General features: G+C 44.4%; 1 protein-coding gene across 2 annotated transcripts in view; it reads left to right on the forward strand.

Annotated features, from left to right (window-relative positions):
• The window catches only part of PACRG (parkin coregulated), a 496713-nt gene extending 476617 nt beyond the window's left edge, over positions 1-20096 (forward strand). For both annotated transcript variants that reach the window (XM_032837252.1, XM_032837251.1), the window contains one exon: positions 19753-20096. In XM_032837252.1, the coding sequence (XP_032693143.1) occupies positions 19753-19913 (161 nt within the window). In that variant the 3' untranslated portion in view covers positions 19914-20096. The remainder of the gene's footprint in view (positions 1-19752) is intronic.
• Positions 20097-21254: the final 1158 nt, after the last annotated feature.

A 21254-nucleotide genomic window follows, 5' to 3' on the forward strand; every position in this document is an offset into this window, starting at 1 on the left:
CATTGCTAATCCTCCCTCTTTGCCAAAGCTGAATTCTTTTAATTCACTCGCACGCAGAACCACCCCTGGGGACGGTCTTAGTGGGGGCATGTCATATCCATAACCTATTTTATAGGAGAGAAGTTTCCAAGGGACCCCAAATGGACAGCAGCACCCAAATCTCCAACTACCGCTGCCCCTTTCTTTGGCTCCTGAAGATGCGTGGACAAGCCCAGACTGAGCCAGTAGGCAGAAGCAGGCCAGGAGCTCCTGGGCAGAGGGGCGAAGCCCTGGCTGCCCCCCGCTGCCTCCCTTCCTGCCTTGTGCCAGCTGCACACCTCACACCGTGTCTCTAACACTCCCTTGCCCAAACTCTAAGTGGGGACGTCGGTAACAACGCCTGCCTCACAGTCTGTTGCAAAGGTGAGATGAATTAATACATTTCAGCAGACTGCAGCACCTGGCAATAAAAAAGCACAGAACAGACATCAGCATTGCCATTAGAATGATGTTATGGTTCAAGGGGGAGTGCTCTGCAGGGGCCCGTTCACACGAGGTGGTTGACAAAGGATGCTGCCTTAAACAAAGTCAGATGTGCATAAGCTTAGAGTGAAATCCAAAGTCAGGGTGAGGGTGAGACAAAAGTTTCTTCAACACCTACCATATCAAGGGAGACAGCATGGGAAGGGCGTCTGGGTGGCTCGGTGAGCTAAGCATCTGCCTTTGGCTCAGTCCTGATCCCAGGGTGCTGGGATCGAGCCCTGCTTAGTGGGGAGCCTGCGTCTCCCTCTGCGTGCCACTCTGCCTACTTGTGATCTCTCTCTCTCTCTCTCTCTCGGTCTCTCAAAAATAAATAAATAAATAAAATATTTTTTAAAAAGAGAGAAAGACATTCAAAGAGCTTAACTCTTGTAATTGAGATATTTTCACATTTCCTGTAAAATGGGGTATTGGTGATAAGTGTTCTAAGAAAAGCATACACTCTCTGTGAATGATTAAAAGGAAAATATCTTGTGATTTTTGTGATCAGGAAAGTCTTTATGATATGATGAACTTTTTATAGATTTTAATAAGCAGAGACGGGGAAGGAAATCAGAATGAAGGAATAGCACAAAGGAAAAATGAAAAGGTGGGGAGCCTCTTACTCTTGGTTGGAGATAACAGTTGTCATTTGACTGGGGCCCAATGCACCTGCGGGAGATGATTGGAAAGTAAGCGTTGGCCTCAGGCCCATTAAAAAGGGCTTAATTCCAGGCCAAGGAAGCTGAAATGTATTCCGCAGGTAATGATAAATTTCCAAAGATTCTCGCCAGTGGAGAAATGCAAAACAAACGGAGTTAATGAAGGTTTAACTAGGGGTTGCAAAGGATGAATTTGAGGGGATAGAGAGACAGAAGGCAGGACACAATGTTGAAGTTGTTCCAATAGTAAGACAAATTTAGTGTCGCACTGTAAGGGACTAAGTGTGAGGCCAGCTCTGACCATTGAAGGGATGTGGAGTGTAGGATAGGCCTGAGTCACTCTTACACTTTCACAAGCGACAAGTCCAAATTCTTTTGGTAACATAGTCCAGTGTCTAACATTTTTCATGGAACAAAATTTTCACAAAAAGAAAGCATAATATATTCAGAACAAAGGAGGAAATGTTATAGGAAACTGTCATTCGGCCAATGTTTGTTTTAAATAGTGCAAATTCAAAGATGCTTTCACTCCCTAACTGGCTGTATTAATATTCTTCAATCACATTGAGTAATCTAAACCAGATTAATTCAAAATTCCGTTTCTTCCAGCTCTCTAAAAAGATCTTTTTCTGTGCCTTTGAGTGTACTATTATAGAAGATGGGTGTTACCTGCCATCCAGGGCTCAGTGAAATAAGTGTGCAATCTCACATTCTTGCAAGGAGTTTTTCAAGCATACGGCCAGATACAGATTGATCCTGAATGTAAAAATCAAACACATTGCTAATATTTATTAGATACCTTCCCAGCGTATCAATGAATTATTCAAGTTACTAGAAAAGATTTTCCATTACTGCCCTTTATTGTAAATATGAACGGTTAACACCAAGTAAAGTTTCTAGAAAAATCCTGTGAGCCATGTTGTTCTTTGGAGATTTTAATGACATTTGGGTCATGAGCAACAGTCAATAACGAACTACGGATTTCAGCCCTAACGATCAAATGCAAGGGCCTCGATTTCTTGTCTGTAGCTCACATGCACACGTGTAAGCCCTCAGCAGGGCAAGTGAGCGTGGGGGCCCCAGTTACCTCTGCGGTTTGGGATATCTGCAGCCCAAAGCCAGCCCTTGTCTCCATGCTGGGAACCAAACAGCCTTCACAAAGGGCAACAGTCAAAGTACAACAATGGAGTGAAGCCTTACGCGCTCATTCATGTCTGGGGTGATCCAAGGCAATGGCCTGGCCAAGACAATGTAACCTTCTCCAGAGAGCTGTGTAGTTGAGAGTCGGTATCAGGAATTAAGGGAATCGAATTTGTTGGGAATTTCAGTTATTATCGTCATATGCGGTCCATGAGATCAGAAAGATTTGCAATAAAATGTTTACCTTCCATGTAAAGAATTGGGGGAACTAAGAAGCTGATATAACAATCAGACAAAATTATGTAATGAAGCCCAGTGAATATTAGAGAAATTTAGCACAAATACTCAAAGAATTACAGGTACATGCATTAATGTATGTCAGGTCTGGGCATATAAAGAATCGAGGCTCGCCATGTTGTGAGACTTTTAATGAAAGTTTTCATCATTTTTGAAAATTAAATAAGTATCTAGAAAATCATGTTTTTTGACATCAGTGAGGATTATAAAAGAGATAATGGAAAAGAAAATAACAGCACTAACCACACTTTGATACGTTCTCATAGTCTAGTGATAACCTCTAAAACTTCTCTGTTTTAATTCCAGCCTCGATTTTATTTTTGCCAAGATACCACCTAGCCTGAATAGCAATTACAGAATATGACCCAATTATTTCTTCAAGAAAAAAGAAGAATTTTTTTTTGGTTAATGAAAATGTTCTAAAAAATGCAATTGTAGTAAAATAGATGAGGAAAATCGTACTTCCTTGTATTAAAATATTTTCATAAAACATTAAAAATATATTAATAAGAATTTAATCTCATATAAACAAGTTAATCTGCTCTAATACTGCTTTATGTATGTTTATATGAAATTGCATGGGAGTAAAACAAATTATGTCATCATAATATGGTTTTGCATCCCCTACCGAAATACTTGTATAGAACAGTTTTAAAAAGCATATTATAGAGAGAAAAAAAATCTTAGACTTAGTGAAGATGGTATCTTTAAACAAGTTATTTTCTTGAAGAAGCAAGGAAAATTGCTAAAAACAAAATTTATATTTAAAATTAGTCAATAAAGTTCAATTGTCAATGTTGGTCTCAGTTCTTCTCCATGTTAAGTGGCAGGTCAAGGAAAAGAGAACCATTGGGCAACCAAACCATTTGGGAAGGAAAGAAATATTTGAGAGATCAGATATAAACTTATTTTTTATTTTACAGTAAATTTTCTGAAAACCATATCTGTAGCTATATTTAATTTTTATTAATCATGGTGACTCAAAATTACAATTTGTACAGTTATTAATTTCACAGAATAATTCCAAAACAATTGTAAGGACTTAAAGGAATTCAAAATTTTGTATAGGTTTTTTTTGTTGTTGTTGTTTTTTTTACCTTCTGGCTTTTTAGAACCTAATGTTTGGGGTCCTAGGTATGTAGTTTTTTAATAGGATTAATCGGTGGTTTCCTGGCAGACGCAGGCCCAGAGCAGTGGCTGGATCCATGGGCTAAGATGTGAAGGCCTGCGATGTATCTCATGCATTTTATTTTACCTGGTCTTTCAGATAGGACAATAATTAGACCCACCAGTAGCTTTTCCATATGAGAAAAACAACTTTAACCGCTTCACACTGATTTCTGCAAACAGCTTGCTTTTTCTTAATTTATAACATTGTATCTTAGAACAGGCTGTACATAAGAGGAAGTGAAAAAAAGTCATACATCCTGAAATGTTTCTCCAAATAATAATATTTACCTTATCTCATTGAATAACATGTCAACTATCAATCTGAACTTGCAGTAGCTCAGTGCCAGTCAGAAATTCAAAATCCTTTATGTTTGTTCTTACCTTAGTATCTGCTCTCAGTGTAATATGCAACTTTCTTTCTGCTACAAAGCTTTGTTGCATTAAGTTGAAATAAGAATATGGAAAGATTTTTGTTCCCTCGTTATTCACTAAAGAGGGAGGGCAGTTTCATCACCAGATCTCAAAACACAGTTGACACAACTGTGCTTATTGATGCTAAAAGAGATATTAGTGCGCTCACTGAAATGCATCTCCCGCCAGAGGTCAGGGTTAAGGTTATTGGCATGGTTGATGAGGACGCTCATGTTGCACCTGTCTGCACTGTCTCTCGCCTGAAGATAAATAGCAGACTTCAGTTTCCAAAATAAGAGTGTTGTTCTGTATGGCCTCGTTTGTACAAATCTGGCTTGAAGGGCCCCCCAAAGCCTTGACTGAAGCCCACGGTAAATGAGGGCCAGACCGAAGCGCTCCAGGTGGTGCCAGTGACTGGCCCCGTTAGTAACTGAGCTTGGTCCTTCCAAGGACGACTTGGGAAGCAAACGGACGGGTGGGCGGCTGAGTGGGTGGATGGAAAATCATAAGGGAAGGTTGTAAAGAAAGCTTTTTAGAAACCGAATCACTGTAAATGCTCCTCCTTCTGGAGGTGATAATCAATTTCTCTAAGTAACTTAATGATTATGTGATTCCCTCTAAAATCCACAGATTTCCTCCGTGATCCCTCCGATTCTTTCAGTTCCCAGGGTACTACTGCCTCTGGGCATCTTTAGAAGTCACTGCAAGTTCTTCAGGCCATCCTGTTGCCCCCTGAAACAGCGTCTATTAAATCAGTCCAAAAGAAATGCCAGAATGTCTTGTGCCCTGGGAAATGTAACTGGAGAGATCTTGCCACTCCCTGGCTTCCCAGGATATTATGAGACTTTGTTTCTCTTATAAAAACTACCCAGTAGATAAACAGGCTAAAGAACAAATCATTCTCATAGTCTCATAGGAAGGGAAAAGAAAAAAAAAAATGAAACCCACATAGCAAAAAAAAAAAAGTTAAAGAAAAAATGTTAGCCCTCCTAAGTAGTGGGAAGAACGTTAAATTAACTAAAGTAACCTTGAGTAAGGCTTGGCAGACAGAGTCAGGAAACAGGATTTTCATGCTAGCACCCACGGCTGTGGGGAACAGGTAAACTCAGATGTTGCCCCTAACATTATACATTGGAATAACCTTCCTGAAAATCAGTATATATACACCAACAACTGCAAAAAAGAACTGTGAACTGTGTTCACAGTCTGTGAAGCAGTAACCCGGCTTCTGAGGGTTGGTTCCAGGAAACAACAGAACTAAGAAAGAGACAGTGCACACCAAGACGTGTATTTATTGCATCGTTCTCGAACATTGTGACAGTCAGAAAGTAGACAGTGTCCCTAACTAGAGGAGGATGGCTACATAATTCACACTCCCGCACCCCATGGTCGGTAAATAGTCATTAAAAGTTACAGTTCTGTGTAATGTGTATCGATGTTGACAGGAACAAACGCGATAACTTGGTGGAACTGTGCACAATGGTGACAATGTCTTCCAACCTCAAGGCCTTTCTCTGCGTCCGCGCTTTGGCACAGGCCGTCCCTCCCGGGCTGCTTGTTACAAGCCTGTTTCTTCCCAGCATTCGGGTCTCAAGTTCACTGTCACTTTCTCAGGAAATCTTCCTGGTCATCTGCCCGGGCCAGTCCCATCCCTCTCTGTCATGTCCCCTATTTCCATTGCTCACTCGAACTTCTCACTCTGGGAAATGCTCTTGGTCCATCACGGGGTTTGGGGCGAACGTTCTGTGTCTTCCCCTGGGATGCGAGCTCACGTGTTACTAATCTTGTTCTCCACTCACCGTCAGCTACTATGACACTGCAGGGTGTGTCTTCTTGAAGTCACAGAACTTGGAAGCCCGCCTCTGAGTTTAAATTAGAACCTGGCACCTGACGTGCACTGTGGGCTCACCGCCTTGCTCCTTTTGGCCTCCCAGGGGGCAGCCAATTTGCAGACGGGGCTCCGAGCGCGTGAAGTAGAGTGTGAGCGACCAGCAGCTGCTCTCGCCCACCTCAGGGGCTCCGGCTGCTCCCACAGGCACCCCCCCACCACAGCCCAAGCCCGCAGACATGGCAGGGGTAGCCAGCCTTACCAGTCCCCCTTTCCTCAGTGGAGGCCAGCCTATGCGGAAGGAGGGCAGGTGACGAATTGGTGTCTTCCACTTCTTGGCCTACCTTAGAACCCCTTCACTCCTGAAATCCCCACCACTAAAGCTGCTTCTTTGAGCCAAATGTCTCTATAAAAATGTAAAGAACCAAGATACAAGGACCCACCATCACCTGGCAGATGTTTTAAGACCAAGAACATAGGTCTTGTCTAGAGAAGCCTATAGAGGGGCAGTGTTCCTTAATGGGCAGTATTTCCAAGATTTTCATTTCCATTAAATGGAATGATTTACTTAGAGGCCTTGGGTGGCGTAGGATAGAATAACAGAGATAACAGAGCCCTGGTAGGAGGACCCTGGTGTGAAGGAGGTTAAGAAATCAGTTGAGCCCTGGGTCCCGGTCTCTCCCTCCACCTCCTGAAAGTTTGTCATCTGTGCTTTTTTGCCAAGGACATTTGCCCCGTTTGCCCAGAAGCTCTGAGTCTACTGCACTAAGGTCAAATTTGGGAGCCTGGCCAGGGATAAGAGCCATGAGGTCCACCACCATCCCAAGGGGCCCAGGGCCATTAAGGAGTCTACAAGAGGAGAGAGAGCTTTTTTGGCCAAAATAGTACTCCCTGTGGTGATGGTGGTAGATGGGGTGACTTTAGCTAGAATAAGAAACAGGAGAGCAGTGGTTCTAAAGCCCCATGTCGGTCAGCAGGCTCCTGTGGGGATGAACTATGAGCCCCAACACTGGTCCATCTCTTCCCTTGGTCTCACTGTCTCTTTGCCGGCATAACTTTCTCCGTGTCGTCAGCAATAGGCAAGGACACCTTCTCCTTCCACCCCCTAACATCACCCCCCCCAAAAGCTACGTGCTGGATATAAAATGGCAATTTTAACACATTGTTATTAGTACATATTAAGTGCCAGTTAGTACCTCAAAACACAAAATAAGGAAATCCAAATATATATTATTTTGCAAATATTAAGTCCCATGGTAATGCTACATAATTACGACCTAATTGTGGCTCCCGGCACAAGCATCAGGTTTGCATTCAAAAGCAAAACCCGCTTTGTCCTGTTGACTTCTAGGCCTGCATCTGGCGCAGTCAGCCAGCGATCTAGCAAACTGGCTAATCATGAACTGTGCCCCTGAAATTCGGCAAATCAGGAATTCACTGACGGGAAACAGAAATAAACGGGGCCACCAGTGCTCAGAGAGTCAAGCCTGACACCTTTGCAATAACCCGTCTTTCCCCCACTCCCTCAGGTCCCAGCATATCGAACCATCCCCAAAGGAGAACGGGGCTTAGGAAACTCTGGGGGACAAGCTTACGCCAAAAATGGCTTAAAAAATCCCGCAACCGAGTGTCTGGATAGAGACTCAAGCAGGGTCTGAGGAACCAGTCTAGACTAGAGGGATGAACAACTCCTGAGTAGGACCATCGGAACCCAGGGCTCCATGTGCACAGTGAGTCTGGATGACAGTGAACTTGTGCTTCTGTGTGACTTGAAGATAACGCCACTCAGGTCTGCGCCTTCTCTGAAGCCGTAGAGTTGAACCCGTTTTATAAACGATAAAGCAAAAAGCTTCCTCCAAGCTGTTCCATGGGCTGTCCCTCCTGTCCTACTGCAGAGGAGAGTTAAATTATGGCCAGTCCACTGGCCAAATTATGACCGACGTCGCCATGGCTATGGCAGTAACAATTGTAGAAATTTATCAGCGGCCTGTTGAAGTCATAAGGACACAACGCAGAGCCTCTCCTTTCCTCCACGCTCCGGCCCTCACAGGCGAGTATTACAGCTGCTTCGATCGGAGATTGAGCCCCAGGTTGAAGGTCCCTCGGAGCCGGGATGCAGCCAGCCTGGGCGTGTTTCATCGTCCACCGGCCCCAACCCCTTGGGGATACCATTTGTTTTGTCTAGACTCACCTCCTCTTAAAATCCTGATTCGGAGGAAAGCAATTTGTGTGCCCTAAGCGGAGGCATCTTCCAACGGTAAAAACGTAACGCAGGCAAATACACATTCCTCGTTCGAAAGTACCAGAAGTCAGCGTATTTGGCCGACCGGCGTTTCCAGCAAGCTTTGGTTTCACTTCTCACACAAACCCGGCGCTGCCGCCACGCCAGACTAAATGGCCACATCTTCGTTCCCACACCCCACACACAATTTAGGTAAATGTTTTTAAACTACTTTGATTGGACTTGAGCAAAACCTTAAACATTTGTAAGAATTTTGTTAGGCAAGCGCCAGTATTTTCAGATGACGTTCTGCGCCAGCACGCTTGGTGGCAAAGTGGGTGTCTCTTGCCACATTTCACTCGCCAGTGCAGAGGCTGATAAAAGTTGATAGTCAGAGCTTTGGAAGATATTGCAAGGTTACTTTAAACCGAGACACCCGTAAAAGGCTTGACGGTTTCCACGCTGTCGCTTGCCGCAGCCACGCGGTCTGCTCAGCCCCGGAGACTGCTCCGATCTGTTCATTTAATATATTATTTTTGCATTAGTCGAGCTCATTTGATGAGAAACATTCCCACTCTGTAAAATTTCCAGCTAATGGCTTGGAGATCTACTTGAATTTTGCGCCCGATAATTCATTTCAGAACTTCCAAGGAGGAGATAGTTAAGGCAAGCCGAGATAAACCCCAGATCAGCAGGAAAACATCTGATCGAGGTGTGTTTTCTCTGTAAGCATCATTAGTGAGTTGATCTCCTTAATTATTTTCTGCAGTAGGACAAAAAATACATCAAGGCCATGGGGGCCTTTTACTTTGTGCCTCCCTGCCCACTGTGCAGGCGGTTCCTTAAAACGTTCTAACCAAACTTTGTCATGCTGCCGATGTCCAACGTGGTCCTGCACAGGCTTGAGGTCCGAACTCATTACGTAGATGAAAGTTCCAACAAAGATAATTTGGGGACTATAGCTCCCCATAGTTTATTGCGTCTGTGGGTAACGTTTGGTAGAGATTTGAAATTTCTCTTTTCATTTTTGTGCCTCAATTAAAAAAAAAAATTAGAGCTGAAAGTGGGTTGTATCATTAATGCTTCCTGCTAATGGAAAACCATAATAACAGCTGTCATTTTGGCTCACTTTAAAAAATTTTTAGTATCAGTCTAAAAGTAGTAAAATTATTTCCAATAGGTTTGCCTCACTCCTGAAAGCAGCAATCAATATTTCTTTTCCAATTAAAATCATGTATTTGGTAATCTCTGGGGCTGGTTAGAAATTACTCTGTGGACATATAAGAAATTATATTAAACAAAATTTAGATATTAAATGAAAACACTCTAAAAAGTTGGCATTTTCTTCATCTTGGAACAAATGTTGCTAAAAAAGTGAATGGAATAATCTGATTTTTCATTTTGGAAAAAAAAAAAAGTCTTATCTTCTCAAATTTGAGGGGGACCCAGGTAAATCCCACTTTAGACCCAGGAAGACTTTGGGAAACAGATGAAGCTACCTAACTACAGACACCCTCCATGCACCTAAACACATTTGCTCAGACTTGTCCAAATTCACATAAATGCTATTTTCATGGATAGGAACTCACAAGCGTGTACATAGTGGACAAGAATAAACATTAGGCAAATGGTTGGCACTCCATTTGGCATATAGTTTATTTAGAACGGAATTTGCTTATGTTGAATCTGGCTTGGGTAAACCCACAAAGTAGTAATTTATTCATTCATACCTTCCCTTTACATACGTTCAGGTTGCATTTGATGCCCATGAACAAGGTTCACACTGTAAGTAGTATGATCCTACCCTTCAAGAGGTGGTAAAATGTAGGAAGACTAAGTAAGCATCAAACACTTCCTAGGGGTTCCAGAGTGACATGGAAACAAGGAACATGAATGGATTGCCGGCTGTAGCCCTAGGAATTCAAAAGAAGGGGAGATGACTTGGAGTCAGCTTCACAGAGGAAGTCAGTCAGAGCGAGCCTTGGAAAGGGTAAGGTCGTGCTTACCAAGAAGGAGAAGGCAGCGTACTGTTATGGGGAATTTCAAAGGCAGAAATGAAAATTGCTCACTTTGGATTAAGAAGAAATCGGGTGTGCGTGGAGCAGGAGGTCTTGGTGGGAAGGAGCAAAGTAGGAGACTGACCTCGTGAGGAAGCGCAGAGTCCAGAGAGCTCCGAAGACTGGGAACTTGAATTTGACAGAGAACACCATGTGGGCACAGATGTTGCCTGTGGTCAGGAGAGGACGCCCTTAGGAAGTTAATCTGCAGGCTACGTAAGCAAGGAAGGGGGGGCCACGAAGATGGGAGGACAGAATAGAGGACTAGTTACAACCCAGGGTGGCCCGGGTTTATGGCACAGACCCACCTCGCACCACACATCACCAGCTGAATACAGCAAAGGGAGGAGTCAAAGAGGGCGCTAAGACTCGGGGCTTGCAAGGCTAATGGAGTCAGCACTCACCTCGTGGGCCCATTTGAGAACCTCCACACAGCACTGGATTCCATTAATGACTATTCCAGAGTCCCACGAAACAGTGTGCTGAAGGAACACTTCAGGGACGATGGGGACCTTGCACTTTGTTCCATAATTTCCCCAACTTCTGTGGCTTTGGGTTGGCTTTTTTTGTTTTTAAAGCTGAGCAGGGAGCCCAGTGAGGGGCTGGATCCCTGGACCCTGAGATCACGACCTGAGCCGAAGAAAGACGTTTAACTGACTTAGCCACCCAGGCGCCCTAAGAGAGGTTATTTTGGGGGTCTAGGAACACTCGATAATTCTTCCATATAAATCAAAGGTAAATGCTTCTTCGATTTATGCCACTTTGGCTTACAAAAGGTGTTATAGAAATGCTTTACTTTCAAAGAGCAGGGAAAACCAGTAAATCACAAATGCTCCTAACGATGGGGGTATGGAATGTGAAATTAATCCTAGAATTTCCCTCTATTACTCACATATTGTATGGCACTGAAAAAATAAAAAAGCCCTTCAAATCGGCCAGCCCTGATTGTTGTCTTTCTGCACACCCTGTGAAGGATGTCATTATTTCAAGCACTTCTGATGAAATAAAGATAGCATAATAGTCCGTGTCGTGAAAAGGAGGCTAAGATGAGCAGGGTGCTGCCCTGTGAAGCACGAATGTGTGGATGGCACAGGTCCAATATCTGCCCACCCCCCCGCACTGATTCCCCTAGACCCTCTCCCCCAATGGCATTCCTCCTCTACGGGCTTGAAATTCTTCTACAGCTAGAAAGGCGGAGTTTCTGCTGCCTTGCGCCTTCCCTGTGTTGACAGAGGATGCTGACGTCTCTCTTTCTGGATCTTCTATCACCTTTCTTGTTGCACTTCAGGGACACCTGCCGCGGTTTCTCGATCACCCACGGTTTCCGTTGCTCTGTTGACCTATTTCACTTCCCTAAGCGGACTTTGCTTGTCTAGGGAGGGATGCCAGCAACAGTAGCCAGCTCGCTGGGCTAGTCTTTGTTTTAAGTGACGCTACGTTTGCTTTGCTGTTATTATCATGACGCCACCGCGGGATAGGCCAGCAAGAAATAGATTCAGGACAGAACTGGACAGAGAACTCTCTGCCCCTTTTAGACGCAGTCCGCTCGTTAAATGCTGTGAGCCAACAAGAAGAGAGATGCGCTTTCACTTCAAAAGCTTGAATCCAGTTAAATTCAATGGCCACTAAACCTATTGTTACAATTATCCTGTAGAGAGATAAATTAGTCAACCCCCCTACTTTTTTCAGTATAGCTTCCAGATTAAAATGTTCATTATTCAGAGATGGACCTAACTTGCTTTTTTGTAACCTTGACCAGATCACTATCAATTGAATACGTTAAAAATCCACATTTGGCCTTTATTTTAAGAAGTCAGAATCTATATAGACTTATTGAAATAGCAGAGTGGAATAATTTTTCACAGCGTGTCAACAAGTAATTTGACTTTTTGACAGTGTTTTATTTCTTTCTGCCTGAAATAGTGCTTTTGCTTCCAAATTATATAACCATTAGGCCTTTCAGGTTTTCTTAGAATTTGATCTGAAAGCTGAGTTTGATGCTTGGAGATTTGCAAATTACTTTGTAGAATTATACATTTGCTTTATCAACTTTTCAGTTGAAATACAATGCATCTCTTGAAGAACCACCATTTCCAAAAAGCATGTTCCAAAGTTATATTGTGATCTTATAAAACATAATGTTAGGATGGTAGCAACCAAAGATCACCCGAAGTTCAGTCCCTTCTTTGTACAGGGGAGGGAACTGAGATTCAGGGGAATTAAGCAACCTGTCCATAGTGAGACATCTAGTAAGTTATTGAACACTGAAGCTACTAAGTTGTTGAAAAACTGTATTACAAGTCATTCGCCTTGACATCCAATGTTATTTTTACTACGCCAGTACATTCTAATGTCATCATTGTTAATATTTATAGAGAAATAAATCTAATTTGCAGTTAGCGGATAGCGATTGTTTAGAAATTTTCATTGTCTCTCTGAAGGGGAATTTTAATATTTAATAGACAATTGGGCCAAGATCCATGATATCTTCAATTTCACAAGTGATCGGTGGCCCCATTCAGAAGATGAAAACCCTTCCTTGAGCTTTTGAAACCGTGTTGGCTTAGTAGACTCTTGCTTTAGCCACCCAGCCCCTGTGTCAAAAAGAGAGGAAGAGAGAGAGACATCCAGCTGGGAATCGAGGTCTTGCTTCAAAGCTTTTATCTTCAGAGGAAAGAAATCTTGTGAATTTCATTACCGTCAACAAGATCTGAGAAGATTTGAAGTATTTAAGGCCTTGGGCATCTCCAGCATGCCAAATGCTATGGTTATTATAAGTTATTGGTTGCAAAAGCATTGCAACTTTCATTCACACCCCCCATGAACTAAGACTTTGGAAATATCTATTGTACAGTCATACTTCGGGGTATGTTGAAAACCGTTACTTTCTAAGAAGATAAGAAGTCAATGAGGAAGCGGTGACTAAGCTTAAGCCAAACGTGGAAACACCTGGAATTCTGAACGGGGTGACATGTGTTATGGTGAAGGAAAAAAAAGATCAGTCCCCTCCAAGTACCACAGCAAAGCTAAGAAAGAAAACAAAAGAAGCATTGGCTTAGGATTCTAAAAGCAGTTAACCCTCAAAACATCTCCCCCAAAGTGTCCTTCTCTTCAGTGTAGAAAAATGAGTTGTGTTATAGGATTTTCTTTCCCTCTTCACTTTCTCCTCTATTCCCTCATCTCTAAAGGATCAGATTGGAATTCACGATTGTTTCCACTCTACTTTTCCAAACTTAACGGGAGAAAACCCTTTGATTCCAAAACAAGGAACAATTTCTCTAGAGTCAGTTGGGTCCAAGCTAACCCCAAATAAAGGGATATTTCTGGCAAAACAAGTATTGACAATTTAAGCTGGCTCTTGAAAGTAAACATTTCTTAAAAAGTAAAATATATCTTCTGTTTCTCTTTTCCTCCTTTCTTAAATTAAAAAGAAAAAATTCAAAATGCTTTAGAAAAACCATTTCATCAATATTATGAGATATAATTTCAATGACATCTCTTTTTTAATGATAAGAGTTATCTTTTGGAAAATGTTAGTTTTATTCTACCGAAGCTGACATCTGCTTAAACACCAGTTAAGTGCGCCCGGGGAATCCCTGCTTGGGTCATCTCAAGCTTGTAACTGCTAAATCCATGACACCCAAAGGAAAAATTTGTTCAGAATCATCCAACAGAAAATCTGTGATCAAGAAGGATCTTGTAATAACAATAATAATAATAATAATATTTGCGGTAGGTCCCACCTGCACATCCCTGCCAAGACCTGAACCCAGGCCCCAAGGGCTCACTTTCTTTCTCCACAGCGATGACATCACTGACACGCAGCCCGGAAGGAATGCAGCTTTAGCTCTGACCAAAGCTGTCAGAAGTTACAGGTTCTGACAAGTAGAACTCACTGCAGGTCTTTAGAGTGCTTGAAATAGTTTAGCACAGCATTGAGAAACCAAAAAGTGCCTTTTCTGGTCCAGAAAGAAACGCTTTGGTTTCTTCTGGTAGCACTCTTTTTTTTTTTTTTTTTTTTTTTTTTTTTTTAATTTCACTCTGTTGCTTTGGGGATGTCAGCCAGCCCCATTGGGTCACATACCACAGGACCAGAGTCCTTGCTACCCACTCAAGCTCGCCAACCACTTCACCTGGGGAAACGGTGCAACATATGTGCTGTCTGTAAGTCATTTTACATCAAAGGATGCTCTTATACTGAGGACCGCTTCGGGCTGGACTTGGTCTGGATACACGTTCAAATACCGTGTCTGCAAAGTGACCACACTTCACAACGCATGAGACCCCACACACAAATGGCCAGAGGAACCACGGGAGGCCAGAAGAGGGTATAGCCAAACCATGATGGGTCAGGAGCAATTCCTTTCAAAGCCCTGGTTTTATGGCTGCAGTTTCGCTCGAGGTACACTGTGAGCATGGGTCTGCCTGGCTCACTGTCCGGTGCTGTCCATGGGTGCTGTGAATGCAGCTCTGTCGGGTGAACCGTCTTTTCATCTGAGAAATGGGCTATTTCCCCTGTTGTTCAAGGTGCTGTTGTACACGGGGGAGCCGACATGAGCCACTGTGGTTGCCGAGCATGGGGAGCTAACATCATAAGGTCGCAGCTTTTAAAGTCAGTAGTGAGCATCAGGTGACCAGAGCCTGGACAGCATTTGAACCCCTCATTGTATCTAGACCCATGCAGGTGCTTTGTAACCGAGTTTCCCAAGTCGGCATTTTCTCTCCGAGTGTGTGGTTCGTTGGCTTTTAAAAGCACTTAGATCTTTCCCACAGGGGTGGGGGGTCCCGCTCTGCCCTCCGGGGAGCAAGGACCACTCCAGCCAGGACATCCCCCAAACCCACAGAAGCATTTCCCTTCTGGAAATTGGGCCTGTCCATCTTCTTAGTCACACCCAGAAAGTACAGGCTGAGTTTAAAAATGATTTCATCTGTTGGTTCACGTAATAGTTCAGGCACGTGGAATAAGCCACCCCAGGTAGGCAGTTACAAGTTTTATATTTCTGATGCCTTAAATAGTGCTTTCCCTTCCAAATAACACCTTTGTGTAGTACCGCTCCCGTGAGAGTATCTACACATTTAACATTTAAGAGTATTTACCGAAAAACGTTCAAGTCAGAAAAATCCAAATGTGAATGTAACTGCTTGAGCCTTGATGTGTCCGTCCACGTGTCTGAGAAAGAAGTCTGGGGCACCTGCTGGAAACACACAGATGAAGGTGCTCTCGGGACACAGGTCACCGAGACAAGCCGAGCAGCAAGGGGGATGCCCGTGGCCCTGAGGGTCGGTGAGGCGAGGGCGCATGAGCCTGTATTTCCTTCCATGGTGGGTGTGTGTGATCAGAGCGTTCTGCAAGAGGGCGCTCAGAGGTTCCTCAGGAAGGTGATAAGCCCTGATTTTCCTGGATCTCATTACCCCGCAGTGCCCAGCAGAGTGCCTGGTCTACAGAGGGCCTCCCATCGTAACGGCTCCTGGCAGGGCCGGGGCCAAAGCCACCCTCAGTGGGACCAAAAAATTCTGCCACCGCCAACTGCAACGCTGACGTGGGAAGCCCTTGCTCTAGCTGCTGAAAGTGTCCCCTTTTTTCTGGCTTTGCTTCTCCTGCCTTTTTCCTCCCTTCCTGTAATCACATTAACTGAAGGAAAAGAATGCAGCTTCTACATGGTTTAAAAAATCGCAAAAGTGCTAAGAGACTATCTCACCCAAATCCTACGTGATATGTATCTGTTGCTGGCCCTTGCCCACCACACACAGATATTTGTGTGAAATGCAGATGTGTCTCATGTAGCATCCCTTTGAGGTGGCCCTGGGTGGCGAGGTGTGACTCATAGTCACGTCTCAGAGACATGGAGTTCATCGCCAGGAGCAGGCTGGTGCCAGAAGCAAGACTGGGATCCATACATCCCGGTTCTGACCAATAGGGCGCCTGGAAGAGGAAGCATCTAGATCAGGGCAGTTTAAAGAGGGGTATATAGGAAGGTGATAAAAACCTATTGCCTACATCATCGACCATTTCAGCATACAGAACAACCAATGCATTTGTGAGGGCACTAAACAGGCGCCGCTTACAACCGCTACCTGTGCACCTCTTGCACGAAGAATCTCTAACAGGATTACCACAGCCCTTGCGCTGCCCTGCTCTCCTGTTACCCTCTAGAAAAGCAGTCTGGCTTAAACCTCTCTTACAGTCCCTATTTGCTTGGTTATAAATAAAACATATCTTTTCCATCGTCTATGTATCTTTCCAGCTGCTGGACATAAAACAGATTCCTAGCTTCCTGAATTGAAATGTCATCGTTCTAATCAGAACCGATGATTGTAAATAACCATCTGGATTTTTTTTTTTAAGTGCCCTATTCTTATAAGTGAACCTTCTGACCACATCGTGCGTGTTGGAAATGGTGAGCTCCAGCTCAGATTCTCAAAGAAATGGCAATATAACCACTTGGAAACAGAGAGCCCATCGCTCACCTGCCTCTCAGCATGGTTGGAGGCTAAATTGTGCCCTGTCATCGCTAAAGCATGCCAAATAAGGGAAGTGTTCCTTTTTGGTCTTTTCTTCTGCCCCAGTGATATACATTCTGCCAACCACAAAATATGCCAACTCCAACTCACTTTTTGAATAAGCAACTTCTGTTCTGTTCTCTTTTATCATCGGGTTTATACGCTGTTGAGAAACAAAAAAGCTACATAGTTTACTTACTCCTACAGTTAAATATTTTTTAAAAAGCAAGAATAGGTTATTATTGAAATAAAGTGTTGCTTGTCACTGTAGCCTTCTGGAAGTCAGTGGGAAAAACAGGGTGTGTTAAGCTTTCCATTGTGTGCAGACTTTCCAGCCCCCTCTGCCTCCATCAGGAAAATATGTGTCCCGTGATCTATTCAGTTCTTGACCTTTTGACTAATATGCCAACAAAAGATGCCATTTATTAGTGATTAATTTACGTATCTTTGCCATAAAGAACGAGATCGAGGCTGTCACCACTCAGTGCCATCACCGATGACATTTGCCATGTGCCCTCTAAGTGTTTGCGCTAATGGGCTTGGCTGTCCTGTGCAAGCAAAGCTCATGCCACCTTCCCTCTAAGTCCACGTCTTTCATGACCAGGAGGAGTCTATCAGGAATGCCATCTTGGAAAAAGAGGCACAGAAAGATCAGTCAAAGACCCCTGCTGGACACGCTTGCCCATTCCAATTGGAATCTTGGGAAGCAGAAGCTGTTCCTAACAGATACCTTCTAAGATATCCATCGCGCTTGTCACACGTGATCTGTCTCTGTCCCTCCTGCCCCTTTTTCTGACTCTCTTGCCCTGCCTTCTTTTGGACTTTCTTTCTTAAGATCTTTTCTTGACACCTGTAACAAATATCAATGACCCCCTCTGACACACACACATACACACCTGCGGGCACGCGTCCTCCTCTCTTAATTCAACCTAAAGACTTTCTCTTTTGGAAAGTTCCCCCAAATAGATTAATACCACGTTGTCCTCCCTAATGGGCACTTCTGACTGTAAGGACTCTCTCCTCCCACCACCACGTGGATCTAGAGGAAAAAAATAAGCCTATTACTCTGTGCGTTTGTCTACATTTTTGTTTTCTAAAAAGTTTATCTTTTGCTCAAAAACAATAAGGTAAAAATATTTCTTCAAACATCTTATCTCTTGCTTATTCTACAGTAACTCGTGTTTCGTTCTTTAGGATGATCAACTACTCTGTACATCAAACTCATTTCAACTGAGCTTTCCATGTGGTCACAGAAGTGCTTGCATCATGAGCAAGAGGAGCCCATCTAACTGAGGCGCCTGGTGGCTCAGTTTTCTAACCGGCTGACTCTCAGTTTTGGCTCAGGTCATGATCTCAGGGTCATAAGATCGAGCCCTGCATCAGGCTCTGTGCTGGGCATGGTACCTGCTTAAGATTCTCTTTCTCTCTTCCTCTGTCCGTCCCCTGCTTCACGCTCTGTCTCATGTGCCTGCACTCTCACTCTCTCTTAAAAAAAAAAAAAAGAAAGAAAGAAAGAAAAGAAAAGAAAAGAAAAGAAAAGAAAACCCCACCTAATGACAATGGTTTTGCATTATAAGGCCATTTGTTATGAAAAATTGATATATACCATAGCTTTATGACTCATAATCTCACTTTCTGAAAAGTAGTAATATTTTTGCCTGCCTTCACCCCCACCGAAAGAAACTAACCAGGAAAGTGATTCCTTTTCCTTATGCTGTAGAAGACAGTGATATTTCTCTAATGGGTTTCTGGAAAAATCAAGCAAAAGAGCTGCTTATCTCTGCTGTATGGGGCTGCACTTGTTCCTTTTAATACTGGTCTGAACCATTGCTCAGTCCTTTTGTACATGTCCAAAATAACTGAGGAGAAAAGTTTGAAAAACCATTTTTCCCTCTATAATTTTCACATTCAAGCAAAATCAACATTTTGGAGCCATACTTGAAATGCGGATAGAATGAGGACTTTTATCTGCAGCTCCGGCCTGAGCGGGTCCGGGGTGGTCACTTCAGCAGAGATAAGACGGGGTGACGTCAGCAACTGGGCAGCGGCGTGACCGTGCCCCACTTCCTGGAAGCACAGGGCGGTCGAAGCCCCTGGAAAGGTGTGCAAAGTGCATCATGACTGTGTGTCAGAGAGAGCTACTGGGGGAACCCTCACGGGATCTCCACCCTCTGGATGGAAGCCAAGGGTCTCCGTTCTAGTTAGACTCCCTCACCCCTGCGTAATTCCTGCAGACTTCGTACAGGTTGGGTGCAATCAGGTACTTCTCCTCCAAATGGTTTGAGATGGAGTTTGCCCACCCAGGCTCCCGAGGCCGCTGAAGGCCCATCCCGGGAACCCCTTCCCGCGTAGAAGCTGGGGGGGAGCTGCAGAGGGCCCTTCAAGGTTATGCAAGGCCCGGCCTTGACTGGTCCCTGGGAAACCATCTGATAGCTCCAGCAGGAAAGGCAGTTTCCTCCTAGCTGCCCCCCCAGCCCCCACACCTGGGTGATGAAAATCACTGCAGATGACTGCACGCTTGGAGGAGAGACAGATACAACAGCACCAAAGACATGGGGGTGGGCTCAGCCTCTCCTTCCCAAGCGTATCCATTCAAAAGCAAACCCCTAACTGAGGAGAGTGTTCATTTCTGGGACTTTGAAGAACTCAGGGTCCAAGAGACAAAGAGTCCAAGACAAAGAGTCACGGTCAGCCCTGAGATCTGCGGTGTGTCGTGTGCCTGTGATCATCCCACTTGGGGTTAGTCTGCTGTTCCCTTAGTTCAGAGGACTTTGCTTCGGCCGCAGTCTGGGGCTTTGCATGCTCGCAGAGCTGCTGGTTAACACTCCTAGAACTCCCCAGGACCACCTAGAAAATGTGACGTGCTTGCGTCCCCTCACAAGTGTTTGGAGAAAATGCCTAGACGGGTGTGTAGGGTGTCTTGGAGAAAACGGTGCAATAACGGGGCTCTTTGTGTGTTTGAACCAGTGAACTCCGGAGACGGCATCGACTACAGCCAGCAGAAGCGGGAGAACATCGGTGACCTGATCCAGGAGACGCTGGAGGCCTTCGAGCGCTACGGCGGGGAGGACGCCTTCATCAACATCAAGTACATGGTCCCCACCTACGAGTCCTGCGTGCTCAACTAGCAGGCGGGCCCCCCTCCCGGCCCCGCACCCGCAGCCCACTCTGCTGCTTTCGGCATCTCATTCCTGGTGACTTCTACAGCTTTCTCTTCTCCAGCTGCTAAAATAGTGGCTTCTGGACCATTGGACCGTTAGCCCTATTGAGAGCAAGGCTTTCCAACGCATAAATAGTGCCTGTTTCTTAGATTACAATAGTGTACTGTGCTTATTTGTTCTCCGAGAAGAATTGCTTCTTTATATGGCTCGGACAGAAGCAGGAGTCCGAGCAAAACCTTCAGTTGTATAGACAATAAAACTATGATTTTCATGTGCAATTCAGCAATTGCTGTTCTGTGTCTGCCTGCCCCGAGGGTGATGTCAGAGGTTGTAAGGGAAGAGTTTATGCTGACAGCTTAATAGGTGTTTGTCATGGAGGAGAAACCCGGGTTCTGCGTCCCCTTTCTGGCAGCTGGGCAGAGCTCCTCGCTTGGATGTTCAATAAAACTGTTGACTCTCCATTCCAATTGCAGAAGGACAGGGTTGTGGCCCCTTATGGGGCTCAACTACCAACGTAATGAGTGCTCCCAGCCCACTGGTCGTCTGGGCTTGTGGGGGGCTTTCCGGTGCATGTTTGGGGGAGACTGGAGGGTTGGGGGGGTGTAAAATGCAACACAGCAAACGCGATAAAAATGCCAGCGTGTTGGGCGCCTGGGTAGCTCAGTGGGTTAAAGCCTCTGCCTTCAGCTCAGGTCATGATCCCAGAGTCCTGGGATCGAGCCCCGCATCGGGCTCTCTGCTCAGCAGGAAGCCTGCTTCCTCCTCTCTCTCTGCCTGCCTCTCTGCCTACTTGTGATCTGTCAAATAAATAAAATCTTTAAAAAAAAGAAAAAGAGTGGGTATAAACTCACTGGCTCTAAAAAAAAAAAAAAAAAATGCCAGCGTGAATGCCTGTCCCTCCACATTACGACCTGCCACGTGTGAGGACCTGGTGTGTTCCTGACAAAATGTCACCCGGCCGTTTGCCTGGGGCTTTTGATCATTTTTGAGAATGACTTACATGCATCTCAACAATTGTTTGGCAATTCTCCTTTCCTTTACTTCCACTCACAAGGCGGACAGGTTCTCCTCTCTGTAGGTCTAAAGGCAGTATTTTGGAATTTTATTGTAACCAAACAACAACAACAACAAGAAAAAACAAAGAACATGTACTTTTTCATTTAACTGAGAAAGAAAAAAAAAGGTGCCCAAAGAGAACCCCAACTGTAAGGTAATCAACGCCCCCCACCACTTGGCTTTTTAGGCTCAGCTGGGTGCTGAGCTCGGGGTGTTTGAAACTTGGCCCAGAAAACTTCATAAAGACGGAAC

Source organism: Lontra canadensis, unplaced genomic scaffold (genome assembly GCF_010015895.1).
Source record: "Lontra canadensis isolate GAN:19392208 unplaced genomic scaffold, GSC_riverotter_1.0 scaffold97, whole genome shotgun sequence".
NCBI classification, from domain to species: Eukaryota; Metazoa; Chordata; class Mammalia; order Carnivora; family Mustelidae; genus Lontra; species Lontra canadensis.